The sequence below is a fragment of the Stegostoma tigrinum genome, chromosome X (genome assembly GCF_030684315.1).
Source record: "Stegostoma tigrinum isolate sSteTig4 chromosome X, sSteTig4.hap1, whole genome shotgun sequence".
In the NCBI taxonomy this organism is placed as follows: domain Eukaryota; kingdom Metazoa; phylum Chordata; class Chondrichthyes; order Orectolobiformes; family Stegostomatidae; genus Stegostoma; species Stegostoma tigrinum.
The window spans coordinates 17,230,268-17,245,217 of record NC_081404.1 but is presented as its reverse complement, the minus strand read 5'-3'; the positions used below and the strand labels follow the sequence as shown (position 1 = coordinate 17,245,217).

Below are 14,950 nucleotides of genomic sequence, written 5' to 3'. Positions count from 1 at the left end.
CTCCTGTTAATAAATAAAGAAAAAAATACCTGTGGGGCTTGGAAGCCCTTTATTTTAAAAAAATATTGGCACTGTGGCCTGGTGGGGATTCTTTTGGCAGAAGATTGGGGCAACTTTATATGGAAGAAAAGTGTTTTTCCTGTAGTTCTGGCTGTTACCTCTGAATCTTCAATCTGCGTTTTTTAACAATTTGAGGGCCTGCAGCGCCATCAGGCCAAATCTCCACCATCAAAGCTCTTGTGGCACAGTGGTAGCATCCCTGCCTCTGGGTCAGGAGACCCTGGCTTCAAGCTTCAACCGTTTAGAAATGTCATAATATCTCTGAAGAGGCTGGTTAGAAAATATCTGAAGTCTCGAAGCAGACTTTTTTTTTTTGAAGCCTGCCTTTGAGTGCTTGAATGTTGGCTTGGGTGGGGATATTTTTTTTTGTGTGTTTGCCTCTTGCCTTAGCTGCTGTAGCGCACGATGAGCCACTGTCTCATCGTCCAAGCTGCTCTTCCTGAATGCTTTCCTGCCAGTGTCAGTTATCATGTTATCAGTGAGTAATACTTGTACTGACTCTACAGTTGAGTTGGCTTCACGTGGGGCTGAAATTCAGTGTGACCGAACATCCTCTGTTTCATGTGTCATCTATGTGTTGTATTTTGAGATTTGGGGGCTGAACTGTGAGAAGCTTGCTTGGATTTTTTTGGTGTCTCAAAAGCAGCCAGATCTTTAAATTTACTGATATAAGATAATAAAATGTGAGGCTGGATGAACACAGCAGGCCAAGCAGCATCTCAGGAGCACAAAAGCTGACGTTTCGGGCCTAGACCCTTCATCAGAGAGGGGGATGGGGTGAGGGTTCTGGAATAAATAGGGAGAGAGGGGGAGGCGGACCGAAGATGGAGAGCAAAGAAGATAGGTGGAGAGGGTGTAGGTGGGGAGGTAGGGAGGGGATAGGTCAGTCCAGGGAAGACGGACAGGTCAAGGAGGTGGGATGAGGTTAGTAGGTAGCGGGGGGTGCGGCTTGGGGTGGGAGGAAGGGATGGGTGAGAGGAAGAACAGGTTAGGGAGGCAGAGACAGGTTGGACTGGTTTTGGGATGCAGTGGGTGGGGGGGAAGAGCTGGGCTGGTTGTGTGGTGTAGTGGGGGGAGGGGATGAACTGAACTTTAAATTTACTGTTTGGTTTGTGTGTTGGGGGGAATGTGGAAACTTCCTATTGACATGTCATGAGGGAAGGTTAAATGAGTAATCAACCTAATGGGAGGTTTCTGACACACCCATACTGTCTCGTCACTGTGTTGTCATGGTGCTGTTGACCCTTGACCCCTCTGAGGTTAAGGCTCCTAGTTTGCTCCATTTAGTGAGGGGTGGGGGAGGGGTGAAGATTTTCTAGTAACATGTCAAATGCAGCAGCAAAATGTCTGTCTTTATGCTTCTGAACCATGATTTAAGCTTGGCTTGGTTTATTCTGGAATTTTCCAAGTGGCACCCAGAAGCTAAGGGCCGTCAGAAATGTCTGCCTCACCCAGGGCCAACAGCGACTTGGTGGGTAGAAGTCAGTTTTACAGTTGCTGGCTCGTATTAGACTTCTGCCTTTACGAAAAGCTCCACTGGGATTGCCAAACAGTGTTTGCTCAGTACGGCCTGGTGCTGTAGTACGCAAGTCTGATTCTGAGGAGCAGAAACAGGGCTGCCTGCGCAAAACAGCGTCCAAACTCTGCGTGTAAAAGCAGCTGAGCGGTGGGTGAGTGCAATAACAAACGCAGCAACACTTGCTGGCCAGAGAACTGTTAGTGGCTCCCATTCCACAGGACGCTGAATCTCTCCCTGGCTTATAAAGTCTGGGAGTAGTAGAAGATAAATGAAATCACAATTGTTACGGCCCAAAAGGAAACCATTTGGTCTGTTTGTCACTGGTACAGAACCAGGACGGAGGCTTTTCAGATTTGTACACACTTGCTTTGTGTTTGTATGAGTCGGTGTGTAAACTTGGTAAAAAGCCATTTCCCCTCTAGATAGTAGTGATGCTGCTGGTTCTGTAAACACTGAATGTATTTTTGTTTTCCAAAACAAGAATTTTGTTCTCTCAACAGCTACAACAAGAGTACCTCACCTCCCTGATTTTTCTTTCCGCTCCAAACTGCTATTGAAAGAGTTTACTGAACCCTCAAAATTGTACAAGATCAAACCTTAAGACGTTTTCTTCTTGTAAACAAAATAAAGGCAGTTCTTCTCCCTTTTTTTCCTAAAGGAAAAGACTTCAGAAAATCAACCGCCATCCAATTCTTAATTAACAAATATTTTTCACCTGTGCAGCGCTCTAGTTCAGTAGTGGTTTTGTGTTTCTTCTCCTTCTTTCCCCCCCCCCAAAAAAAAATCTCTGAGCTAGAAGGTGCAGGGTTTAAGGGTGTGGGTAATGGCCTAGTGCTGTTACCATGAGGCTATTACTCCAGGGACCTATGTTCAAATCCTGCTGTAGCACATGATGAAACTTGAATTCCATACAAATCTGGAATCCAGAGTCTAATGATGACCGTGAACCTAGTGTTGACTGTCACCAAACCCCTGCTCTGGTTCACAAATGGCCCTCTTTAGGGAAGGGAAGTGCTATTCCTTACCTGGTCTAGTCTATATGTGACTCCAGACCCGCAGCAATGTAGTTTCCCCTATGTAATTGGGGATGGCAGTAAATGCTGGCCTAGTCAGCAGTGACCATATCCTGTAAATGAATCATGTCTTTTTTTTAAAAAAAAAGTCCTGTAAGCAGAGAGCACAGCGTCAGCTTTGCTAAATTGAGTTGTCCAGTCACATCCTGTGGTTCTAGTGGGTGAAAACCACTTAGAATGGAGGAGTCCACGAAACTCATGGTCTCATTTAGGGTTCGGGTTAATAGTTACAAGCATGGAAGTGCATCATGGCCTGTCAGGTTGTTGACTTTTTTTAGCTGATGCCCTGCCTCTACTCTCTTGTCCCAAGCCTAGTCTGGCTATCTCTGCACTTTGCAGCAACATAGAATTAAAACAGCAGTTAAGCACCTTTTTCCTCGTCTAGTTAACATTCTGCTGAGAAGCTGAAAGCAAAATCCTTAATCTTCCATTTCCATGAGGCTTCAGGTCAATCCACCTCTTAACAACCTGCCCTGAAGACTCTGCTCATGTTTTGACAAACTGTGACAAACCTCCATTTTTTGAAATAAAATTCCTACCATGTTTTTAACCTTTTTTTATTCCCCAACAATCCTAATGTGTCTGAATTCTTTTCACTTTTTTTTTAAAAGGGCAAAACCATTCGATTTTGGGTTTGCATCAAACAAAAGCTGCCTGCCTCCTTGGACCCTCATCTCACGGATGATCTGTAATTAAAATTGGTAGACAAATACATTTTGAAATGTTTGTGGGCAAACAATGAACAAATCTGAATGGAATCATTACACAGTGCATGCAAATTGGTTGCATGTAGATCCGTGAGCTCCAGCCTAGGGGCAAAAGAGGGGTCTGGAGTCAAATTGACCGCTCCTGATGGATCATCTTGCAGCCCTTTTTGTGGTAAGTAGGAGGCCATGCTGTTTCCTTTGTGAAACAGTATCACAGAAAATCTCAGCAGGAGCAGGCCCTTTTGAGCCTGCACCACCATTCAATATGATGGCCAATTGTCCAACCGTTCTCTTTTTTTTTTTCCCCTGTACCCTCTTTGGTCCCCTTTTTTTAGTTCTAAGAACTATAATCCAACTCCTTTTAAACATTCAATGTTTTGACCTCAACTGCTTTGTGGCAGAGAATTCCACAGACTCCCCACTGTGGGTGAAGACATTTCTCCTCATCTGAGTACTAAATGGCTGACCCTGTATTATTAAACTTGAGATCGGGAACATTCTTCTGGTGTTTAACCTGTCTAGTCCTATTAGAATTTTTAGATTTGAGATCCCTGCCTCTCTTCTTTTAAACTTTAGGAGAATAATTTTTTTTTACAAAAAGTAAATTATAGTCCAGTCTTTCTTCATACATCAGCCCTGCCGTCCCAGGAGTCAGTCTGGAAAACCTTTTTGCACTGTTATGTACAGGGCCTCCATCTTCTTATCTCCTATGGAGAGAGAGGATTTGGTGTACCTCCAACTAACTTTCAGTGGCAGATTGAAAGAAACGTCGGTTTCTATTATGGTGCAGGATGTATTGGTTCCCTGCCTTATTCCCAATGTAGGACGGGCAAATTCCATCCCTGTGAGACTGAAGTTCTGTGACAAGAAACTTGTGGAATTTAAAAAAAATTTCTTTCTCTAGTATTTTACTGGGAATCCACGCGGGTCAAATCTCTGCCCCAACACCACCTTCTCAAATACTGCACATGACACACTTCCATTGCTGTTCTCTTCACCTGTGGATACTAATGGTTTTTTTTTGGTATTTTAATTTTAGGATTGGCACAATCGCACTAAGATCAGATGCAAACAAAAAAAAGCAAGTTCTCCACATTATAATGGTACCAAGCAGCAAGACAGAAATTGTAAGCGCAAATAGAATGGGGCAGTGTATGTGGCATTGTTAGACCTTAGCAGGCCATTCTGCATCAGCTCTCCTTCCTGCTGCATCATCTTTTTGGTGTCTTTTTTTAAGAAAGCTCCTCTGGCACTACTGATATTTTAGTTTCTCCTGGAGCATGAAGATAATGAAGTTGTGGACGCCCACCCCTGAGAATCTCTGAACGTCATTGTATCTTTTGGTCATGCCACACCAGAGCCTGCCAAATTCTGTTTAACTGCTCCTCCAGTGAAGTGCATTTTATTTCTGCGACGCTTTCACTGGATTAGTGGTGCTATGTAAATGTAGTTGCAGTTCGAACCTCCTTGATATCTGCCAGGGGTTTGTGCACAACTGCCCCCAATTCCTGTTTCACTTACAAGATTGAAATGACCCCAGAATGTTCTGGTTTCTAATATTTTTAACTAATGTTTTTTAAATAAACTTTTTTTTGGTTCTGCTGCTTAACCATCCTTCTCTTTTTTTTGTATTCCCCCATTCATGTACCTGCTCGGGCTGTTGTGGACCCAGATGGATGACATTTTATCTGTTCTATAATGCTCCCCACTTGATGTTCCTGCCTCCTGGTGGGGAGGGGCAAGGGGTGGGGGGGTGCAACTGAAGGCAGCAGCTCCATGCGCAATGGTTAATACGAGGCAAATTTTGGTTCTGGGCATGTTTCTAGGGCCGGTCTTCGGCCAGGTGGCCCATTTAATGGGCTGTTTCCCCCACTGGGCTGTATGTCCAGCCGGGCTGATGAGGGGCCCACTGTCCTCTTCAGGTGGCTCCTGATCACCTGACGACAGGCCTTCCTTTCCAAGCAGGCCTTTAGGAAGCAGGTGGAGCCCAAAAGCAAAGCATGACCCTTCTGCCATCTGTCTGTCAAGAGCCTTTGCCTTGTTTCTCCCCCACTGTGCTCGGCATTCGGACGTCCCCAAGACAGCGACCACTGCTGGCTCAGCTGCTACTTGGCTCGGAGGTTCAATCCTGGCTGGTGTTCCAGGGCAGTGCCGAGGGGAAGAGCAGGGCCTGTGATGTTAAATCGAGGGCCCCACCTGCACTGTTTTTTAGGGTAAATCCCACTGTGTGCTCTTGAGAGAAGGGGGTGCTCTCCCTGTGTCCTAGCTGAAGATTACTCCTCTGTGTCCCAATGAAATGTTCCTTTTTTTTTTTTGTGGGAGCTTGCTGTGCGCAAATTTGCTGCTTGTGGCATCCTGAAGCTGTGCAAGGCGCTGTATAAAATGCACATTTCGTCTCTGAGATGAAGATGGGGTTTTTTGGGTTTGGGAAAAACAGCATGCAGCAATCTCCTTACCAAACAACCTGTTGGTCCTCAGGTGTTTAGGGAGATAACTATCAGGCCTCCAGTTGAAGAAGGAAATTGCTGGGGTTTCCGTTCCCAATCTGGGCAGCGGTGGTGAGAGGAAAGCAAGCAGAATGGGAAATCTCGACTGAAGAGCCATCCCCAGGGCTCCTGACCAAATGGAGTCTTTGAGTGGTTGGGAGTGAGGGGAAAGCGGTTTCCCTGGAAACTACTGACCCTTACCTCCTGATCGTGCAGTTGAAAGGCCACTGAAGCTTCTTGCCTATTGTCTGCACTAAACCTTCTCAGGAGCTGTGCCTGACCACTGCCTTTTGGAGCGCCCATCCCTTCCTAGCTTGCAGAGCAAAGAGAACGGGGCTGGTGTGGCCTGTGCAGCTGGCACTTCTGTTTTCTTCTTAATGGCAAGAAAGTGACAGCGATGTCAAAAGAATTTTCTTGCTCCATCTTTTTGAGAGGAGGCCAGAAAAGAAAGTTCGTCTCTGTGGCACTGGAATTGGGAACCCATTACCTGAGGGTTATAGGGGAAAAGGGCAGGAGAGCAGTGCTGAAGATGATCAGATCAGCCATGAGCCCATTGAATGGCAGAGCAGACTCAATGGGTTGAATGGCCTACACCTGCTCCTACATCTTGTGGTCTACGTTGAGCAGATGACAAAATGGAGGCCTTGCAGGGGATGTGAAGGTTGCAGTGAGAGAAGGGGGAGGTTGCCCTAGTTAGCACTTCAGGGCAACCTTCCCAGAGGACGGCAACACGACATGGCTGCTGTGAGGCTGCCAGCCGCTGAGATGTGCGCGTTACCGGCAGAAAATTGGAACCACGTGGAAGAAGAGAGGCCGCCTTGAGGAAACAGCCAAGGTACGGGCTGCGCGATGGTGCCACACTCTTTTCCCCCCCCCCCCCGTCCGTCCGTCCGTCTTCCCCCTCCCTCGCACCTGAGCATTGCTTTTTAATCACGCAGCTCCAAAGTCCAGCAAGGCGCGCATCTAAGAAAGCCCCAGCACTCTCCCACCTCACCCCACCCCCTCCACCAAAAAAAAAGCTACGCAAGCCAGCAGAGTAACTCAGCCCAGCTTTGGCCAGTTGCTCCCAGCAGCGAGATAAGATCCTGTCCTCTTTTTGTCACTACTACTTGTTTCGGCCAGTGTTCAATCATAACTGAACTGTTTGCAATGCAATATGGCACAAAATCCATAAGCCCCAAATTGAACCACTCAATCAGTCATTGATACTCTCTCTTGTGAGGAGGCTATTATGAGTGCCTTACGTGGAGCTAGAGACCTCTCACCCGCTCTGGGCTCACATTTTTTAAACACTTACGTTTGCTTTGACTGCCTAGCTCACCTGAGGCATGCATTTGAACGTCAGTCTGTTGCCACACGCTTTATTTGGAGGGCTATCCTAATGAACTTACTGAGACTTTTAGTTTTTGAGGTGTGGCTTAATGCAAACTTAGCTGAAGTTGTCTCTTTTTAATTGTAAGCTTTACTTTTTTAAGGGAAGCAGCACTCTAACGTGGCGTCCTTTCTCTGTCACTGTAGGCCTGGAAGAGCAGGCTGTTCGTGGCCAAGAACAGGACAGGCCCTTGTGTCCCCCTCAGCACCGTCTGCAAGCACCAGCTCAGCTACACAATGCCAGGAGGATACAGATGGTGAGCTTGAGGAGGGAGCACTGGGTGAGTCTCATTGCATGGGGAATGGATCAACAGTTGTGCTGGAGAAGTGCCTCGCTGAACTGTAGGTCAGCGTATGGTGGCATCAAATGGCCACCTGCTGGGCAGTTCACTTGGCCTATGAGTCTGTATCTCTGTTTGTTTGCTTTTAAAATAATGTGTGGGAGTAGGCCATTTTTAGCACTTTTTTTGTTTTCAGCCTGCTCTCTTTTCTCCCCCCCCCCCCCCCACCCCATTCAAAATGATCATCCAACTCTGTGCTCTCCAGCCCCCTTCCTGCTGTCACCCTGTACCTTCTGATCCTTTTTAGCTCTAAGTGCTATATCCAACTCCTTTTTGAAAAGATTCAATGTTTTGCCCTTAACCGCTTTCTGTGACAGAGAATTCCTCAAGCTCCCCACTCTCTGGGTGAAGACATTGCTCCTCATCTCAGTCCTAAATGACCCACCCTGTATCCTTAGACTGTGACCTCTGGTTCTGGACTCCCCACTCATTGGGAACATCCTCCCTGCATCTATCCTATCTAGTCCTATTAGAATTTTACAGGATCGAGATTCCCCCTTTTTTTCCTCAACTCCTTTTGAATATAAACGGAACTGATCCAGTCCTCCTTCATACATCGGCCCTGCCATCCCAGGAATCTAACTGGTAAACCCTCGCTGCACTCCCTCCGTTGCCAGAACATCCATCCTCTGGTAAGGAGACCAAGCCTGCCCACAATACTCCAGGTGTGGTCTCACCACAGCACCCCTCTTCAAGTGGGAAAGCAGTGGCATGGTGATATTATTGCTGGACTATTAATGCAGAGAGCCAGATAACGTTCTGGGGACCTGGGTTCGAATTCCACCATCTGCTGTGGTAGGATCTGAATTCAATAAGTATCTGAAATTAAGAATCTAAAGATCGTGAATCCATTGTTGATTGTTGGAAAAATCCATCTGGCTCACTACTGTCCTTTAGGGAAGGAAGCTGCCATCCTGACCTGGTCTGGGCTACATGTGACTCTGGACCCACAGCAATGTGGCTAAATCTTAACTGCCCTCTTGGCAATTAGGATTTCTGATGAAGGGTCTAGGCTTGAAACGTCAGCTTTTGTGCTCCTAAGAAGCTGCTTGGCCTGTTGTGTTCATCCAGCTCCACGCTTTATCTCGGACTCTTAAGCATCTGCAGTTCCCATTGTCTCTGGGCATTAAAGGCTGCCTGGTCAATGACACTCATTCCATGAATGAATAAAGAAGAAATGAAAAGGGGTTTGTCTCTTTTGTTTTTTTTTGCTTGAATTTGCCTCCACCATGAGGATCTCTTTATTGGTGGCATTTGGTTGTAGCCAGCAAGATGTTGGTGGAGCAGTGGTTACAGTTGGTTGCTGGGTCGTCCAGATACTGTTGCAGCTGGTTCTCGAGTGTCGCTGGAGCTACACACGTTCAGGCACGTGGGTGATATTCCATCCCGGTCCTGGCTCTGAGCCAAACAGGAGTTGATTCTGCTCTAATACCCTCTCCTCGCTGAGGGAGCTCACTGGAGTCTGTCTGCATCCTGACCTTTGATATTAAATGGAGAATGGTGATAAACAGGTGTTGGCAATCATAAATGGCAAATGATCTTTGATAAAGCTGAGCAGATGGCTCCTTTTCCACTTTAAGTCTGTTGCTAAAATGTGAATCATTTGGGTTGCACTCTACCATTTATAGTCTGTTTTAAACAACTACTTGAACCCAACATGTTACTTGCCTTTTGTTGATCAACAGCCTGAACCTTGCTGAGCTGCATCAGAAAATTGTAACTGCACTAGGGGTTACTGTCTCTCTTGGTTTTTCCCCCACCCCCACCCCCACTCCTTGTTTGGAAATGATTGCAACTTTTATGTTGTGCAAGTAGAGGAAGACCATATTTGTAGCTATTTTAATCAACCCATTTGGATGTTTCTGACCTGATTCCAGGGTAGGTGGGACTTGAACCCAGATCTTCTGGCCCGCGGGAACTGTAACCAGCACTGCGCCACAACACTTTATTCATTTGCATTTGTATACTTGCCAAGTTATGAAAGTCACTCATGCAGGGCATTTAGCAAGCTCCCTCAAGCAGGAACGTGATCGTCTGCATTGATGCTAGTGGATTAACTACCCAGAATTCAGTGGGAGCCTCTGCCATTGTTCACCAAAATATTATGGGCCCTTTATTTTCTTTGATAGTATATAATGATGGGGTGTTAGCTTGCATACATACTCTGTGTGTTTGTGCTCTTGTTTGCTCTGCCACATGGAAGGTATGTAAACCAGGATATAATGTGTACTTAAGTGCCATTTGAGTAATTTTAAGATATTAGACTCGACTTTTTAAATTTGAAGCAGCTTATGGTTGAAATTCAATGCTATGTGGCTTAATCTGTGGTGTTCTGTGAATGCTGCTGTGTACAGTCGGATCAGCATTGATGTATAAAATGGTGGCGTGGCTTTCTTTCTTTCAGTGGAATTTGACCAATCTCTTCTCGTTAGTTGTAAACCCTTTTTTTTTGTTTCAGTTGAGTAGGATGGGATGATCAGTCATTGCTGTTGTCATCCTACATCCTTATCTTTCATAAGGACAGTACGCCTGTCCAGAAAGTGATTTTTATTTTTTTTTTCCCTTTCCTTCCTCTTCCCCTTCCTCCTCTCAGATCCAGTTCCTCACTGTGGACAATGAGCAAGGTTGTCAAAGGTTACCAAGAGATCTTGATCAATTGGGCCCTTGGGCTCAAGTGGCGGATCGAGTTAATTTAGATAAATGTGAGGCATTGCATGTTGGTACAGCAAACAAGGACAGGACTTGGATAATTAAAAGTAGGGCCCTGGGTTCTCTTGTAGAAAAGAGACCTTGGTTGGGTGGGGTGGGTGTTCAGACATATATTCTCTTGAGGTTTGTGTTACATTATAGACAAGTTGCTTTTAGAAAAGCATTTTTAGAATGCTTGCCTTCATTGCTCATTCCTTTTGAGTGTAGGAGTTGGGCTGTCATGTTGAGGTTGTACAGGATGTTGGTGAGGCCTCTTCTGGAGCACAGTTCTGGTCGATCTGTAACAGGCAGGATATTATTAAACTAAGAGGGCTTGGAGGAGATTTACCAGGATGTTGCTGGGAATTAAGTTTGGAGTTATCAAAATAGGCTGGGACTTTTTAGCTGGAGCACAGGAGGTTGAGGACCATATGATTGACTGTATAAAATTGTAGGGGGTACAGATAATAAGTAGCAAAGGCCCTTTCCCTAAAGTAGGGTATTTCCAAACAGGTGTGTTTTTTAAAGTGAAAGAGTTTTTTTAAAGGCCCCCCCCACCTTTGTGTGCGTGTGGATTGAACTGCCAGAGAAAAGGGTGGACGCAGGTACAGTTACAGCATTTTATTAAAACTTTTTTGGATATATTCATGAATAGGAAAGGTTTGGAGGGATGTGGGCCAAACACAAGCAGATGGGACTCATTTAGTTCAGGAATATGGTTGGCATGAACTAGTTGGAGAAAGACCTTTTGGACCATGCTGTGTGACCGAGTATGGACCCAATCTACTCCACCTCTCCCCTCATGATGGTCCCTCTGAACCTGGGATCAAGTGAGTGAGCTGTCTGAGGCAGGCCAACCTCCCTTTCAGTAAGGGGCCCAAAGCTCTTGACAACGTTTCTAGTTGTTATGAGCAAGCGAAATTCTGGCTGCTTTTGGGAATGAAGGGTGAATTGGTGAGATGATACCTGGAGTAATGGCTTTCTTTTTATTTATTTAAGCAGAGGTGTAAATGCATCGGAAGGAGGTTTGCTGGGCTAGATTAATGGGCAGGCTGCTTTTGCGGGAAATGTCGGATGGGTTGGACTTGTCCCTGCTGGGGTTTGATGGAGATGAGAGGCCTTGACAAGGAAGCAATGTGTGGAGAGGCTGTTTTTTTTATTCCTCCCTTGGGCTAAGGGGCTCACCCCTCTTCCAAACCAAGGAGAATTTTTGTGGGTCTTTGAAACTCTTGACCTCAATAGTAGTGGAAGCATGGCCTTTGAATGCTCAAGTCCGAGGTGGTTCACATGTTGAACAAGGGGGTGTGAGTTTCATGGGGTAGGATTGGAAAGAGCATGCTCATCTGTTCAGCCATAATTGTAAACAAAAGGGCAGGCTTATGGGGTCCTGCTCTGTCGCTTTGCATTTAGAATTAGGTTTCATTGTCGCGTGTATTCAAGTGCAATATCACCCCATCGTGGGGCCCGGTACAAATCTCCTCCAAAGAAAAGGGAAAAATAATATTACCTTGCAGTGCTTCACAGTAGAAGTTAGGAAATAAGACACCATTTAAAAGGATGAACATTACAGTTTGAGAAACCAGATTACAGATAAACATTGCAGTAGATCAGCACAGGGCCTTCCACATGGTGTCTGACCAGCTTCACAAGTCACTGACCGTCCATACCAGTCCCCAGCCCAACTGTTGCTCCACTCTGGCTGTCAGCCACTCTGCCTTCTCTTTTTAACTTCATGGCTTTTGGATCTTTCACTAACGGAAGTGACTACCTCGCGTGCTCGCTCGGTCCACCCTGCCCACTAACATTACTGGTTTTGTACTCATGAAGGCAGCTGCTACCTATCGGGTATTTTGAATCACTGTGGGCAGCTTTTGAGGGGTCAGGTTAATAATTCCCTTTTTTCTAATCGGCTATCGCAATCGATGCATCCTCCACATGCAATCTGCAAGGAAAAAAACATGGCGGCCTCTTTTGAGCAACGAGAACACTTTCAGTAACGACCTAATTCAGTGTCTCACAGGATCTACCTATGGCTGTAGCTTTAGTGATCTGGTTGTAACACTATAGCAGGTGCTGTGTATGAAGTGTTTATTTTAATAACCCCAGTGTCTTGCCCACACTGGGTGTTCCTACTTTCACCCGCTCCCCTCGGCTGCGTGTCCATCTGTGATTGAAATACTGGGGAGGAACAGTGAGGTGGGTGTGGGTGTGGGCTAGGCCGCAAAGTGGCCTACTCTGACCACCATTTTGCTGGCTGTTCTTGAACATGGTCCCCTTGTTAGGCACCTGGTTCTGTAGCCTGATTCTCTTTGGCAAATGCCAAATATCATGGTGTGAAGAGGACCAAGATGCCTGATCAATAATTCTTCTCCCAAAACAATGTTTTGTCTTTTTTTTTTGCTGTTTGGTCACACATTCCCTTTTGTGAGGTCTTTTTTGGCTAATATGTTTGCTGAAGTCTTAAATCTTTTTGGGGGCGAGGAAAGGTGATCGAGGTGAGGCAGTCATGGAGAAACTTTTTTTTTGTAGGTGTTGTACATCATGGGAATGGTTGGAGAGGTGGAGATTTGGTAGAAGGTTCAAACACGATAGGGTGCTAATGCAATGTAGTTGGTAGTGAAAGAGATGGAGAGGACAAGACTAAGATGGAGTAAGCGGTCAGGTTATGGGATGAAACAGTCAGCTGAAGAAATCTGCAGCTGAGCTTTTTTTAAAAAATGTATCTCAGACCCCAAGGCGGAGGTTAGCGCTGCTGCCAGGGACCCAAGTTCAGTTCCACCTTTTTGGGCCACTGTTTGTGTGGAGTTTGCACATTCTCCCCATGTTTGTAGCTTTCCTCCCACAGTCTGAAGATGTGCAGGTTAGAGTGAATTGGCCATGCTAGATTACCCCGTAGTGCCCAGGGATATGTAGATTAGGTGGGTTATAGGGGAATGGGTCCAGATGGGATGCTTTGTGGATCAGTGTGGACTTGCTGGGCCGAAGGGCTAGTTTCCACACTGTAGGGATCCTATGAATGTTAAACTGTTCCTCTCCCCTCAGATGCTGCCAGACCTGGGTTCCTGCAGCACGTTATTTTATTTCAGGACTCCAGCGTGTTTTGTTCTTCAGCAGTTAGGTTTGGGAATGCACTTCCTGAGCTTGGAGGCCATTTCAGTTGAGATGTTCAAGACTGAATTAGATCATAATCTGAGCAGAATGCACAGGTGGGGACTGGGAGTGACCACTTGGTGAACTCTTCACTTAAGAATGCCATCATTGATAGAGCAACGGCCTCTTGCGTACTGGAATAAATTATTTCAATTCAAGTCCAGCTTTAATTTGTACGATTAGTCATCAGCAATTCCTGTGAAAATAAACAGGTTGGATAAATTCCCCAATTTGGAGATTATTGGGCTGGGGGTTGTGACTAGTGGTAGCAGGGATGTCACTTTCATAAGCGACTGTTTTTTATGCATCTTTGCTTGCAAAACTGAAAATAAACACCGTTCATGTTTGAGCTGGATCTTGTCTGTAAATCTTAAACTCTGATTTGCCTGCCCCAGTGAAATTGTGGCATGTTTCGGTTTTAGGGCTGGAGATTTTGGCTCTTGCATCTCGTTTGCCTATTTCTGCTCTGAGCATCGCCCTTTGTCCTGATGTTTACTGCCGTGAAATGGAGTGATTCCTGCTCGAGCCTAGAGTGTAGCAATCTGTTCTAGCCATCATAATGACCCCCCTGCCCCCCCTTTCTAAACAAGATATCGAGTTTAGCACTTTTTTTAAATCAAAGCTCCCTGTAGTGTTGATCAACAGCCTCCACTGAGCAAATTGATAATGACTGACTGTGTGATGATACAGTTGGTTTCCCATCCCTAGGAGGGAGGGAATGACGAGGCTGACTACTGTAGCTCAATTTTTTTCACCGCTTTTAAAATTTCCAAGCTGCTTATTTATTTATTCTTTTGAAGCATTGTGTTTGTACCCATCCCTCCTAACCTGCAAGGTAACTGCTTGTACTCTCCCTGACTTCACCTTTTTTCTCCTTCTGTTTCAAATAAAAATTCTAAAACGTGATTTTTTTTTATTTAAAAGAATCTACACGTCTGTCATGGAAGTATTGAATAAAGCATCTGGCTCCAGGAAGTTCTCAACGCTTTGAGAAATAAATTTGTCATAAATAGAAGAATCCTAGTTTTAACCTGTCACCTAATTCTGTTCTCTCCCAGGAGAAGCATCTTCTCAGTATTTTCTGTCCAGACCCCTCAGGTTTTTATGTTTATTTTTTTGTTTTGAGACCACCATCTATTCTTGGCTCCAACAGTTTCAGCTCAACTTGAAGGAAAGTTGATTTGGCAGGGTGATCTGCCTTGCCTACGTCCACACAGTTTCCACCCCACGTCAAAATTTGTAGCTCCTCTCATCCTTTTTTAAAAAATATAATGAACTATCTGAAGTGCCAGACCACCATCTAGAAACCAATCCTGTTGGAATGCTGATGGATCAGAAGAAATTTAGTGCAGTTTTCCCTAGTATTTCTAACTTGTCCTACCTTGGTCGAACAGCACCCTTTGCTCCAATTTGTCTGTGCCAACCAGAAATCCTACATTTAATCTCATCCCACGTGCCAGCATTTGGCCCATGTCCCTCTAAACGTTTCCTATTCACCTACCCATCCAGATGCCTTGTTTCAACTGTTGTAATTGTACCTGCATGCACTACCCTT

At 45.4% G+C, this 14,950-nt stretch overlaps 1 protein-coding gene across 2 annotated transcripts in view; it reads left to right on the top strand.

Moving 5' to 3' along the window:
• The window catches only part of cd63 (CD63 molecule), a 44,109-nt gene that overhangs the window by 11,955 nt on the left and 17,204 nt on the right, over positions 1-14,950 (top strand). Inside the window, exons 1-2 of one of the 2 annotated variants that reach the window (XM_048523515.2) lie at positions 1,482-1,531; positions 7,364-7,497. The exons of the other annotated variant lie outside the window; for it this stretch is intronic. Coding sequence (XP_048379472.1) covers positions 7,471-7,497 — 27 coding nt within the window. The 5' untranslated portion in view covers positions 1,482-1,531; positions 7,364-7,470. Of the gene's footprint in view, positions 1-1,481; positions 1,532-7,363; positions 7,498-14,950 lie in introns of those variants that run through there. 2 annotated transcript variants of the gene reach the window in all.